Source organism: Saccopteryx bilineata, chromosome 6, assembly GCF_036850765.1.
Source record: "Saccopteryx bilineata isolate mSacBil1 chromosome 6, mSacBil1_pri_phased_curated, whole genome shotgun sequence".
Classification (NCBI taxonomy): Eukaryota; Metazoa; Chordata; class Mammalia; order Chiroptera; family Emballonuridae; genus Saccopteryx; species Saccopteryx bilineata.
In genome coordinates this window covers 102,542,606-102,556,339 of record NC_089495.1, presented here as the reverse complement: position 1 = coordinate 102,556,339, position 13,734 = coordinate 102,542,606, and the positions used below count along the sequence as shown (strand labels likewise).

General features: G+C 44.2%; 1 protein-coding gene across 6 annotated transcripts in view; it reads left to right on the top strand.

Annotated features, from left to right (window-relative positions):
• The window catches only part of ENOX1 (ecto-NOX disulfide-thiol exchanger 1), a 596,201-nt gene that overhangs the window by 455,471 nt on the left and 126,996 nt on the right, over window positions 1-13,734 (top strand). For all 6 annotated transcript variants that reach the window (XM_066236813.1, XM_066236817.1, XM_066236816.1 and 3 more), the window contains one exon: window positions 10,037-10,143. In XM_066236813.1, the coding sequence (XP_066092910.1) occupies window positions 10,037-10,143 (107 nt within the window). The remainder of the gene's footprint in view (window positions 1-10,036; window positions 10,144-13,734) is intronic.

The following is a 13,734-nucleotide window of genomic DNA, read 5'->3' as shown; positions in this document are numbered from 1 at the left end:
TGTGTGTGTGTGTGTGTGCATGTCTGTGTGAGTGTGTGGTTGCTTGGCAGGGGAAGGGGGGCTATGAGCAAGCGGACCCTGCACTACTTTGGAAAGAATCCACACATAAAAAAATTTCACAAATTGTTTTTCAAGCCAGGACACTTTCAAACCAGATTTGAAGAAAAGTGAAGTGTGAAGTTAACTTTAGTGCAGAGATAATGTGTTCATGACTCTTTGTGCAACCAAAAAAGAGTATACTGGTTCTATTCCCAGCCAGGGCACACAGGAGAAGTGCTCATGTGCTTCTCCACTCTTGCCCCTTCTCCTTTCTCTCTGTCTCTCTCTTCCCTTCCCACAGCCAAGGCTCCATTGGAGCAAAGTTGGCCCAGGCGCTGAGGATAGCTGCATGGCCTCTATCTAAGGTGCTAGAATGGCTCTGGTTGCAATGGAGCAATGCCCAGATGGGCTGAGCATTACCCTCTGGTGGGCATGCCAGGTGGATCCCAGTCAGGCTCATGCAGGAGTCTGTCTCTCTGCCTCCCCACTTCTAACTTCAGGAAAAAAAAAGGAGTATACTTAATGCTCATGCTCAGACCAAAGGAGTCTGTACCCAGAGAGAGTGGTGGAAAGTAGTCACAGACAAATGAGAGCATTCCTGTTTAAGGAGACAAACTGCTTAAGTACAGAGACACCTTCTCTAGCAGGGTAGTTGTATGACCCTCAAAGTCAAAAATCTTTACCATCTTCCTTTGCAGAAAGTGTCCTAACCCCTGTTTGGTAGGATCACAGAGCTAGAAAAGATAGTCAGGATTGTCAGCCCCATCCCCAGTGTCCTGGGAGCTGAACAGAGAGAGGCTTTCTTCAAACCACACAGCTAGTTAGAGCAAAGACTTGACCAACACAGGCTGCCATCTCTCCCTCCCCTCTCACATGACATAGTGTGATCCTGCAAGGATGCCCTGGCCCCACCTCCTTCAGTTTCTTCTACTGTGGCTCGTTATTCCACCACAGTGATAACCCAAAATAGGGCCAAATGCATTTTAGACAAAAGTGTGTGCTAAGATTCCTCAGTAATTTTTTGAGAGGGGTAAAAGCGGGTGCTCACCCTCTTGTAACATCAAAGTTTGGCTTCTTTGCAGTAGAAAATTCCATTCATCTTCAAGTTTCAGCCCTTCCTGCCTCCGTTGGCCCTCTCCGCCAGCTTCCTCCCCACACTTCTGCACTGTGATCCGGTCACAGCCAGGTCCTTCCCCACCCCCCACCCATCCAAAATTATAGCGTCCCTGTGAAGGTTCTGTGAGCTCAGGGCTGAGTGCAGTTCTAAGGAGGGGCCTGAAGGAGCCACGACTGAATGTGCACCACGGGGGTGGAGGGCACTGCCTCTGTATCAGCCGCTGCAAACAAGGACTCAACACTGTTTTCCCTTTTCTTCATAAAAGTGAAAATCCTCTTTAGATTTTTTTTTTTCTGTATTTTTCTGAAGCCAGAAACGGGGAGAGACAGTCAGACAGACTCCCGCATGCGCCCGACCGGGATCCACCCGGTACGCCCACCAGGGGGCGATGCTCTGCCCATCTGGGGCGTCGCTCTATTGCGACCAGAGCCGCTCTAGCGCCCGGGGCAGAGGCCAAGGAGCCATCCCCAGTGCCTGGGCCATCTTTGCTCCAATGGAGCCTCGGCTGCGGGAGGGGAAGAGAGAGACAGAGAGGAAGGAGGGGAGGGGTGGAGAAGCAGATGGGCGCCTCTCCTGTGCGCCCTGGCCGGGAATCGAACCCGGGACTTCTGCACGCCAGGCCGATGCTCTACCACTGAGCCAACCGGCCAGGGCCCTCTTCAGATTTTTTTTAGCAAAAACAGGCACCGATATTAGGTCTTTCATGAAAGTGAAATGTCATAAAGTCAACTCTGATATAGCAGGGACACCTGTATATAGCTGTCCACCAACTCCCACCCCGCAGGGCTGCAGGGACTAGCAGTGTTTGGAGATCTTTTTATATATTTTTTTATTTGTGTATGTGTGTGACAGACACAGAGAGAGACAGAGAGAGGGACAGACAAAGAGAAAGGGAGAGAGATGAGAAGCATCAATTCTTCGTGTGGCACCTTAGTTGTTCATTGATTGCTTTCTCATATGTGCTTTGACTGGGGAGCTACAGCAGACCGAGTGACCCCTTGCTCCAGCCAGCAACCCTGTGTTCAAGCTGGATGAGCCCACACTCAAGCTGGTGACCTCGGGGCTTCAAACCTGTGTCCTCTGTGTCCAAGTCTGATGCTCTATCCACTGCGCCACTGACTGGTCAGGATGGAGATCTTTTGATCCCCAGAATCTAGTACAGTGTCTGGCTTTTTATACTTCACAGTGGTCATAAGACTGCGGCCTGTAGTAAAAACACATAAACCCATGGTACAAACTTGCTAGATGTGTGGTTGCCAGAGGCAGAGAGTGGGGTGGCAGGAATGGGTGACGGGGGCCAAAAGGTATAAACTTCCAGTTATGAGATAAGTGAGTCCTGGGGAAGGAATGTGCACCATGATGAGTACAGTTAGCAGTGCTGACCTGCACATAGGACAGTTGCTAAGGGAATAGATCGTAAAAGTTGTCATTATAGGAAACAAAATTGTAACAACGCATAGTGATGTACTTTTGTGGTGATCATTTTGCAATATACACATATATCAAATCATGTTGTACACCTTAAACTTATACAATGTTAGATGTCAATTATATCTGAATAAAACTGAGAAAATGTATTTTTTAAAAAAAACAGCAGTCTGCTGGAACCTATCCCTAGAGTTTGTTTCTATTCAATAGGTCTTGGAGCTGAGCTTTTGTATTCTAATAAGTTCCCAAAAGATCATGGTAATGCTGGTCCAAGGAACACACTTTGAAAACTAGTTTTAAATCATCAAGCGTAGTGTATATCCCAGTAAACCTAAGTAATTAGAAATAACCAACTGCTGTTATGTCATTTTCATAGCATCATTAATGAACTTGGTGGCGATTCAGAGGACAGCACGGTCACCATTTGTCTCCCCTTCCTGCTAGATAATCATCCTTAGCAAGGAGTCAACTACTGATAAAATGGGATTTGGTGACTCTTTGGACTTGTTCCTATGATTAATCATGAAGCTACAAGTGTAGGTAGCTCTTCTGCATACAACTCATACCTATTCTCATCTATCAGGAATGGCAAAAAATAAATGTTCGATTACCAACTATTGACAAGCAAATAAGAAAACAGTCTGACAAACAGTGAGAAATGGGTATAAAAATGGAGTGCAATTTAACTCTCAAAAATTAAAAATTTAGATACTCTCCTATCCTTCACGCTGCTAAGAAGTTCTTATAAAGATATCTAAGACTGTCAGGAGATATGTCTGAGAATGTTCACTGCAGCCTTATTATATATATGAATAGATTTTGAAGATATGTTGAGTGAAAAAGCAAGATGCAGCACAGTGTATATAATATTAACACTTTTGTGTAAGTGAAAAACAGGTTACACATAGAAAAATATATACAGTGTATGCTATCCACATAATGTTTTCTCTGGATAGATATGCTAGAATCTGTAAGTTCCCTTGAGAGAGAAACTGGGTAGGGGGCAGTTGGGATGGGAAAGTGGGCTTTGCTTTTTATTGTATTCTGTTTTTCTTATGTATGTGTGTTAATCAACAGGAATAATCTAGGCAGGAGGATTTACTGGATTTAAAAAGCCTAATAAATGAGATATATTATAAGAAACTATTACAGTAATAATCTCGTGGATTTTTGTTTTGTTACTTTTCAAAACATTTGAACACATGCATCTATAAGGGGATCTACAGTTCCCTGAAATGTACTGGGATTTAGACAAAGCTTAAACAGTCACTGTCTATCTTATATCTTTTCATTTATTTGAACAACATTGCCATTTCCTACTTTTCTTATAATTTATTTTTACTTTTTTTATTCAGTGAGAGTAGGGGAGACAGACTCCTACATGCACCCCCCCCCCAATCCACCCAGCAATCCCCATAGAGGGCACTGCTCTGTCCATCAGAGGCATTGCTCTGTTGCTCAGCAACCAAGCTCTTCTAAGCACCTGAGACGGAGGCAATGGAGCCATCCTCAATGCCCAGGGCCAATTCACTTCAGTCAAGCCATGGCTGCAGGAGAGGAGGAGAGATAGAGAAGCTAGAGGGAAGAAACAGATGGGTGCTTCTCTTGGGTGCCCTGACTGGAAATCAAACCCAAGACATCCATATGCCAGGCCGACACTCTACCACTGAGCCAACTGACCAGGGCCTTTTTAAAAATAATTTGATAAGTATGTTTCTTTTTCTCTGTATGCCTATCCCATTCCCCAGAAAAACCAAGTCTCTGTCTCATCGAGTCAGTAAGTTCAGGAACGCCTGCTGTTGGGTCTCGGGTGTATTGTGGCTGTAATGGAGACACAGTGTCATTCAGTGCTCTTTTTACTCATCTCAAGACAAAAGCCCAGCATGCCCTTTTTCCTCCTGAACTTGAAATTCCAGTCAATACCTCCTTAATGTATGGGTTTGACCATATTAATTCTCTGTTTCCCGGGCTTCCCGCCAGACAGACTTGCAGGCTCCTCTGAGCTCAGGACGCGGAGCCTGCCAGATTGAGTGCGTGAGCAGAAATCTCTCTGGGAATCTCTGGTAGCCGCTTCCTCCCACCATGTCCCCAAGTATTGCACGCTGACTCTTCTCCCTCCGGCTTTGTCTTGTTCCTCTGTGTGTCCTGAGAGCCCAGTCACTACTCCATTCCTGCCACTATCGTTCTTCAGTCCAGGACCAACAGGCTCATCATGCCACCCAGTTTTAGTCTTTAAACACAACAATAATAAGCTAGGATAGAGGAGGTCTGCTATTTCATTTGTTATCTACCTTTGAAAATCTCTTAGGAGCTATTCATAGTGGATTTAAAAAACGTTATCCTTTGAAGGAAAATGCAATTTCCTCCGAACCTTACAGTTAAGGTTCTGTCATGAGCCCAGATAGCATTAAAAACAAAAATTAAGCTCAGAAGATCTGTTCGAGGTGCTCCATTTAGGCAGGCCTGCTGCCAGTAAGGACTTAATCAGTTTCTCCAGATATTTGGGACACTAAATGGATTTCAGGCTCTTGCACAGCTGTTTAGCTGGAACAAAAGATGCAGGAGGTGCAGGAATTATGAGAAGGAACGCATCAGTGGGACATGAGGGAAAAAGCTGTGTTTATGTCTCTGGAGGACCCTGACCTTTCTCTTCCTCCATCCCCAGTGCTTCCTCTGTTCAGAGCTCAAAGTTCGGGAGTGTTGTACAGCCCAGAAATCTGAGGTTTTGTGCCGGGCACCCTCTTCCTCCCCAGGAAGCTTTTGTACATCGTTCTGCTTCTGGGGAAATGGATGTTCTGTTCTGAGCTTTACTTTCCTGAGAAGACTGAGGACATGTTCTTCTCAAGATCATTTGTAAAGTTCTTTCTCAAGTTAGGAGTATGCTTCGAACTTAGCAGATGTCCAAATAGTTAGGGTAGAGGAGAGTACTGAAAAAAATATGTTGTAAATGGTTTGGTCTTAGGGATTTTTCAGACATTTTGAAGAGTATATACGTATGTGAATATGATATATATGGGCATGTGGGTGTACATGTCTTCTCACTTACACATGTATAAGACAGTGAATAATCAACAAGGAGGCTGTTAGATGGGGGTTACTCCAAGGCTGGGGGGGGCCGTGTAAGCAAACCCACATCCAGCCCTTCAGTGCCTCAGGGTCACACAATTGAAACCTAAGGACAACCAATCACATACAGCCAACTAGGCTATAAGCTGTGGCCTATCAAGCATTTCCTTCCTTTCCTTCTGCCTTTTCTCCATTAAACTCCCTCCCCAACTCCTGTGTGGCGTTCCATTGTGGTTAAAGCCTGATTCAAATTGATTTTTCCTCAAACAAACTCTTTAAAATTTTAATACGCCTTAGTTCATCTTTATTTAACAAGAGGGTTGCAGCTGCAAAGAGTAATGACCAATTTCATCACAGCCTTGCCTATCCTGCCCTTACGTTCACAGATACCTGCTGGGTACTTGTGAGGGACTCTATTATGACATCTAAGACAAACATTCAAGCATTTCTGAAAAGTCAGTCACTCAACTTTTAAATGATCCTCAAATAACCTAATTTAGGCAAAACACTTGTAACATAGAAATGTAGGAGAAAGACTCACATGGTGCAAAGGGTAAATGCCAGTGTTGTGACTGAGAGCTCTTTGTGTTGGGCGTCCTTGCAGAGTGGTGAGGTACACTAACTGAGGGGGGCTCATGCAGGCCTTCCGTCCCTGCCCTGCAGACCGCGGAGGTGGTGAAGACCCTGGTGGGGTGCATTGGAATTGGCTCTGCCTGCAGCACACCTTTCTGCAAGCTACATTTTTTAACAAATACCAATGCCACCTTGTCTGCTATTTATCGCTTCTCTGGGCTTTGAAGTAGTTTTAAATATCCCGTGTTATTAGTAGCTGCTTGTAGCTTCACTGCATATGGAGTGAGTAGTATGGTTTATACTGGAGAAGCAGTGAGTAGTGAGTGCGTGCACATGCCCTTGGTGTTCCCTGCTGGAGGCAGTGCAGTGTATAACCTTCACCTGTGACATCAATTGCAGTGGTCATCCCATTTATGATTTTAAAAATATGCTGTCTTTGAATCACATTCGTTAGGGCACAGGCTTTGAGGTGACTTTTCTGTAATGATGATGACGTCATGCTGATCCAAGCACTCCTGCTGGGTCCTTTTGGGTGCCCAAGAACTTTCATTTGCAAGACAAAAGTAAACTGGACCATATAAATATAAGTATTTTTTTAACCTAGGCTGAGTGACACAGTTTTTGTTTTTCAGAGTTTTGTTTTTTTATTTGTTACTTTGTTGGGGGAAAGCATAAAACTTAATAAGAAAAGAAATATAAAATTAATCACATTTAGTTATTCTTTTAATTAATCCCCCTATTGAAAAAAATACAGTTACATGAAATCAAGAAAGGCCCAGAAATTTGAAGACATGTCTCTGAATTCTGACTTCTTTCTGAACCCCCAGGGTGTAGTTCAGCTCCATCTGGATGACCTTCAGGCGTCTCAAACTCAGCCTGGCGAGAGCAGATCCCTATCTTCTTTATCAGACCTCTACCTGTGCCACCCTCTGAGGCTCTGATGTACTTCCAAGCTGGAGTCAATGTGCTGTCCCTCCCCTCCTCCCTCGTAGCAGGTCAGCCACACTGTGTCCTATAACTTGCCCTGTCAGATGGCTCCTTGCTTCTCCCTTCACTCCAGTGCTCTGCCTTCACTCAAGCCTTCGTCTTTTCTCCCGAGAAAATCCTACTCAGATCTGTCTGGTCTGGCCTCCAATGTGAAGTTCACAAGCTGGCTGGCATACGTGGTCCTTCTTTATTCATTCTCATCCAGCATTAGCCCATCCCCACCACCAGTTCCATGCCAGCCTTGGAACCCGCAAACCTGGCTTCCCAGCTGAGCAAGTATTGATTCACTGTGTAAGACCTGGGAAAATGTTGCCTTCTCTGGGTGTGTCCCCTAACTCCACATACTGAGTCATTTACTGTCCCCATACGTGTCATCCACACCTCTCTTGCACAGGGTAACTATTTGCTTGTCTTTCCTTCTCCCTGTAATCACATCAAGGGCAAGGGAGTGTCGTAATCATATATTTCTAGCAATCAGTCAAGTGTCTGGTGGTCAATAGGATCTCAGATGTTTGCTGAACAAATGAATGGGAGATGAATGAACTTATGCCCTGCCATATGGTAATAGTATGTTCTAAGCAGCTGAGGCACTTAGCCTCAAACAGAGAATATCTGCAATAGAGCATGACTTGAGTAAATATTAGGGAGTCTAGTTTTACCTTTGAGCGTGTACAGTTCTGGCCATTAGGTCTTTCTTGTAAGTGCTTTCCTTCGCTACTCCTCCATCTGCATTACTGATCTCTTGTACCTTCCGACTCCGACTCTACACGCACAGCTATAGAAACGCATAATTTTCTCTTTAGTGTTTCTCCTTTATTAACAGTCTGTCTTGATTGGTGGCAGAATTTTGATCATCACCCAAATTCTTAGCCTCAACCCCTACTGTCCCTTCCCCTTAGGCTTGGTGTCAGAACACCAGAGTTCTTGTTCTTCTAAATGATGCCAATCAAAGAGCTCTATCTACTGTTAAAAGCAATGGGGCCTGTTACTCTAACATTCTTGCAGTCAGTACCTCCTGTATCCTGGCCAAATAATCACCTGACAGTGGGTTCCACCAGGGCATTTTGAGCCGAATGCTCTGTGTTGCCCATGCAGAAGGCAGCCTGAAGTCCCCGGTGAACCCAGCGTACATGCAGACAGTACAGCAGGAAGCCAGGTGGTGGCACTGTGCCCTTCTCCTCTGTCCAACACAGCGCGGCGCAGCCCAGCCCAGCCCTGGGGGCTAGGGGGTCAGGGGCAGGGCAGTCCTCAGAGCAGCTCCGCCTGTCTGGCAGTTTTACTTCCTCCAGGCGTGGTGAGGAGACAGAGGCCCCTCACACTCAGAGAGTGCGAGATAAGCTGATGGCAAGTCCTCCAGATAGAACTGAGTGACATAAATTCATTGTGTGACATGATGATAAAGTTTGATAAGTAAGTAGGATTGGAGTTGGGATTCTCTTGAGGTGGAAAACAGTAAATGTTAAACAGACCCTGTGGAAACTGCCCATCAGTTGGGAAGTAGGTGCTTGTTAGCATTTTAAGATGCTTACCATGTGGGGAGTGCGTGGCCTCTCCTTTTTTCCTCTGTTCCATCGTATGTTCATCTGTTTTGTGCGCTAATTTGTAAAACTGTGGCTCCAGGTGGTGTTCTTCTGTGCAGATTATCCTATTACTCTTTGACATTCTTTGGACACCTGGAAGATTTGGAAGAGCTTTGATGTCCTTTTTTATAATAGAGCCTTGGAAATCACTTAAGAAACAGTTGTTTTTGATGGAGTATTAGCATCTACAATAAGCTAATTTTAACAATACCTTCCTAACTAAATATTTAGAAGTTTCTGTTTAATTTTATGGTTAATTCAGTGCTATATTTCCTTAATCCCATGCTTACTAGACTGAATCTGCAGTTGGCCCCACCCATAACATCCACTACTAAGAGCCCATCTGTTTCTCTGTATAGCCAAACCTTCAACATTCATCATTCCAAAAGCACCACGACTGCAAGCCACAGAAGTTTAAGTGGAATCAAAGTGATAGGATTGGAGCTTCAAGGGTTGGGAGCCAGAGGGTGGGGAGCGAGCCTTATGAAAGGGCAAATGGAATAATGGAGATGGTATGTGGTCGGGAGGGTGCCACATGGTGTCGACATAAGATGTGCATGCAGGGCTGCTGGTTGGGTGAGTCTTGGTCTGTCTTGATGTGGAGGCAATGACTCTTCTTCCCTGCCAGGGGGCTGGAGGGCTGGCTGCCTTGGGTGCACCAGAGGAAGGAAAAGGAACCAAGGAGTAAAAATGGCCCTGAGACTGAAGGGCCATATGGCACAGATACTCATTGTGCCAACGTAGAACTTGGACACCGACATGTCTTCAGGGGGCTGTACTTGCCTCCTCTCTTTTTTCAAAAGAGATAAAGATAGAAGTGTGGGTCTTCCTTATTCAGCCACTCCGCCTCAACTTCACTTCCAAGCCCACAACCCAGGCATTCCATCATCTATCTCTCTATAGCTGTATGCCAACACCAGTGCCCGTATTATCTATAGTTATAGGTGTATAGATATGCCAAGTCACCTTTTTAAACGAGGTAAAGAATGCTTGGGAGCAGGTGCCCATGAACTTTTCCCAGTCATATGTAGAATTTGTTTTAACCTAAAGTTATGGAGACAGACTTGAAGAGAGACATCCCCAACCTTGCTAAAATGTAAGTACAAAAAGGCACAAATTGGATGGATATTGATGATGTTATTTCTACTGTGACATCATCCATAGACTCCTAGTGTCTTTGCTTTGCTTCCCTATAGTGATCACAACATAAATTACTTGTCTTGTTTGACTTCCTTGTCCACCAAAGTTGAGCAGATTGTGGCCGTTTTCAACGCTTCTACCAGACAAAAAGCTTGGGACCATTTCTCGAAAGCTCAGCGCAAGAACATAGACATTTGGCGAAAACATTCTGAGGTTGGTGATTTTATTTTTACATTTTAAACACCATCACACAGCTGGATTGGCAGAGAATAGTGTGGCTGCAGCCATTGCGGTTCTTGTTACAGTGGACAGTCATCTTGCCATTGTTCTGTCTCATTGTCACCTCAAGTCCAGCTCAGATCTGTTTGTTACCCAGAAAAGCAGGTGACTTCATGCTTGGCAGGATAGAGTGCTTTTCTCTCCTGCAAAGAGAAAGAAATGTCTTCCATTCATAGTAAAGAGCTCAGAAATAAACCGAGATACTTTGCCTGATGATTATGAAGTAAAGTGTAATGGAAAACTCGTTTGTAATAAATACAGTGTTGTTGTTTTTTTCTCGCTGTTCTTTGGCGTGATGATGACACTTTGTTCTTTGGGCTAGAAATGGCAAGTACGCCTTTCACCCACATTTTCTCATCATCACCTCAATCCCCTGTGCAAGCCAGTAGACTGTATCACACCTCTCCCAGAACAAACTTCCTCGGTGGGGGAGGGGGGGGGGACGGCCAGGCTAGTCAAGTCTACCCTTCTGCATCAATTGCATGTGTGAAGTGTGAGTATTTACCCCAAGGAAAGCATCCAGACTTGGCCTTCTTTGCCACCGAGAAGGGGCAGGATGTGTCATTAGTCATTGGTCACCCGGCTGTTATTTTTAACTCCACAGTGTAGTGTACGCTTTGAACCTGTAATTTCAAAGTAAGTATACTGTCTTTGTTTGCTTCTTCTGTTTTTACGAAATGAGAGAATGTTTGCCATGTGGATGCCTCTCCATCTCTAGCATGTTGATTTCGAAGTTCTCTAAATGCTATTCCCCTTTCAAAATCCCAAACTTATAGAAGGTAAGGTTTATTTATTTAATGATTTTGGCTCACACTTGTAAAATAAGTGGTTTATATAGAGTTTGAAGAACCACAAAGTACTGTGATATCGATCATTTGGGTAGCATTTTAAGTGCCCATTAGCTAATGCTAAATTACAGTTGAATACCAATGGCACTAGATATAATATCCACATGAATACCAAATGAATCCTTTATTATCACAGTTATTATGGTGAAAACTGAACGACTTCACAATAATGGGACACTTAAAGTGCTAGTGCAATTTATTGTTAAGAAGGACATTTTTTATTTTGTTCACAAATGCCCGAGAAAGTGGTTGTTGAGTGATGTAGTTCTGCTCCTCTGTTCAGGATTGTGAGTGTAAGGAGGGAGTGGGATTTCTCTTTAATTTTTCAGGGGCCAGGAAGACAAAGGAGGCTTCCCTAAGTGCTCCCCCAGACACCGAATTGAGACCGGAGTCAAAGCTGATTTCCAGGAGGAAAGAGCCCTCGCTCATGACGAAACACACACACATTGAGGGTTCTAAAACACAAATCAGAATGCATAAACTATGATCCAGATTTGGGAATATTCTATGAACTGTTTCTTGTTTTTTCACATTAAAAAAGAACAAAAACATGATTAAAAGAATTATTAAGAGAAAGACAAGTGGCAGGAGGCTGAATAAACCTGTGCCTCAAATGGCTGTCATTAGTAGGCGAGTGTCAGCAAATATCAGCTGTTGCTTTAATGCACACTCCTGCCAGGTCTGGTCCCCTTCCCGCACCTCCCCCGTGCTGGTGCTGGGGCATCCTCTCCTGCCAGGTCTGGTCCCCTTCCCGCACCTCCCCCGTGCTGGTGCTGGGGCATCCTCTCCTGCCAGGTCTGGTCCCCTTCCCGCACCTCCCCCGTGCTGGTGCTGGGGCATCCTCTCCTGCCAGGTCTGGTCCCCTTCCCACGCCTCCCCCGTGCTGGTGCTGGGGCATCCTCTCCTGCCAGGTCTGGTCCCCTTCCGCACCTCCCCCTGCTGGTGCTAGGGCATCCTCTCCTTGGCTGAGCGGGACACACCAGCTTTCCTGCTCCTTTCCGAGAAAGCCTGCTTGCTTTGCTCCCTGCGGGAAGGTAGAAATAAATCGATGCAATCCCGAAAGGTGCTCCTGGAAAGGGTCTTTGTGACTCCGTGACACTCCCACTGCCTCTTTTGATATACCAGGAAATAGAATTCTCAATTACCTTTGATTTTCTCCCCTCCATGTCACTTAATTGATTAAGTACCAGTTGGTAATTTAACATTGTGGACGATCTCAGTTGCATATAAGCTTGATAATTGGCTTGATTTTTTTTCCGCATTCCCACATACAGCATCTGTTAATTATCTGCAACACCTCTACAGACTTGTCAGAGTGTACTCCTGGTTTACTGCTGAACCAGACGCACCCTGTGGAAACACCCTCAGCTTATTTTCTTTCCTCCTATTTTTTCTTTTCCTTTCCGCCTCCCTTCACCACAAGAACAGCTATGATATGACAGTTTGTCATTAATTGTAGGGATTAAACAACAGGCTCTTTCAGCCTCATTTATTCTTCCCATCTGACTTTTCCTTGTTTGAAGTATATATTTTCAGGACATTTCTTTGGGAATTGGGCTCTTTGTCAGAAAAAAACTACCTGTCCACAACCTAAAAACGGCCCCACTAACTGCCTCTAATACCCACTGCTGTTATTTAAGCAGGACTGGCACCTCTTTCTGCTGGGTAGCATGGTCAAGTAAGGAGACATGGGTCATCAGCCTGGTGGCCTGTCAGGATGGCCCTGTGATGCATGTCCCCGTTCCAGAGACCTTACCTCTCTGTAAACCCCCTTCTCGCCCCTTTCTCGTGGTGATTCTCGGGGTTCAGAGTTGACCATGTAAATATACTGCTCACAAAAATTAGGGAATATTTTATCATTTCATATGAAGCGATGAAGCGATAAAATATCCCCTAATTTTTGTGAGCAGAGTACTACAACAATACAGACTTTCCATCATGCTACAGTTAAAATCTCTGAGGTAAGCAGAAAAGACAATTGGGAGAACCTGTAACAGACTGATACATGCACAGTGATTGAGTGGGCCCTCGAACTAGGCTCCAAGTCTTGCCACAAATAGTTAGGTGTTGTAATGTACCTTAGTATTACTCAAAGGCTTGTTTATAAAATGAAATTATTTTAACTATTTGACATTTATTTACAGATTTCAATTTACATGAGGTAAAAAAAAGCAACCCTTTCTGGGTTTGTTTGTTTTTGTTTTTTGAGGACAGTACATGTAAGAGAACAGAAGCCTAAGGTTTCACAAATATATAATATATAGATTGATATGAATAATAATATAATTATTTCACATAAACGATGACAGTGTCCTGGTGTTTAGACCAGTTATAAAAGATGTATGCTATGATTTACTTTTACCTGTTTCACATGCACACTTGCATTCAGACAGCCTACGTCCCTACTGTTCCTCATTTATGTGTGAGTAGACAAAAGCTCAGAGAAATTGAATGTCTTCACTACAGTCATTCCTCTAATAGGTGGAGAATGTAAGAGATGATTCTAAGATCTTAAAGTGATGCTAAAACAACCATCACAGCAAAAACAGTCAACTCTACACAATAATATAAAGCACTAGAAAAAGAAGACATCTGTTTTTATTTTCTCCAATTTTTTAAAAATTTATTTTACCATTTGGATATCCGAAAGGGATGTGTGTGTGTGAGAGAGGGTGTG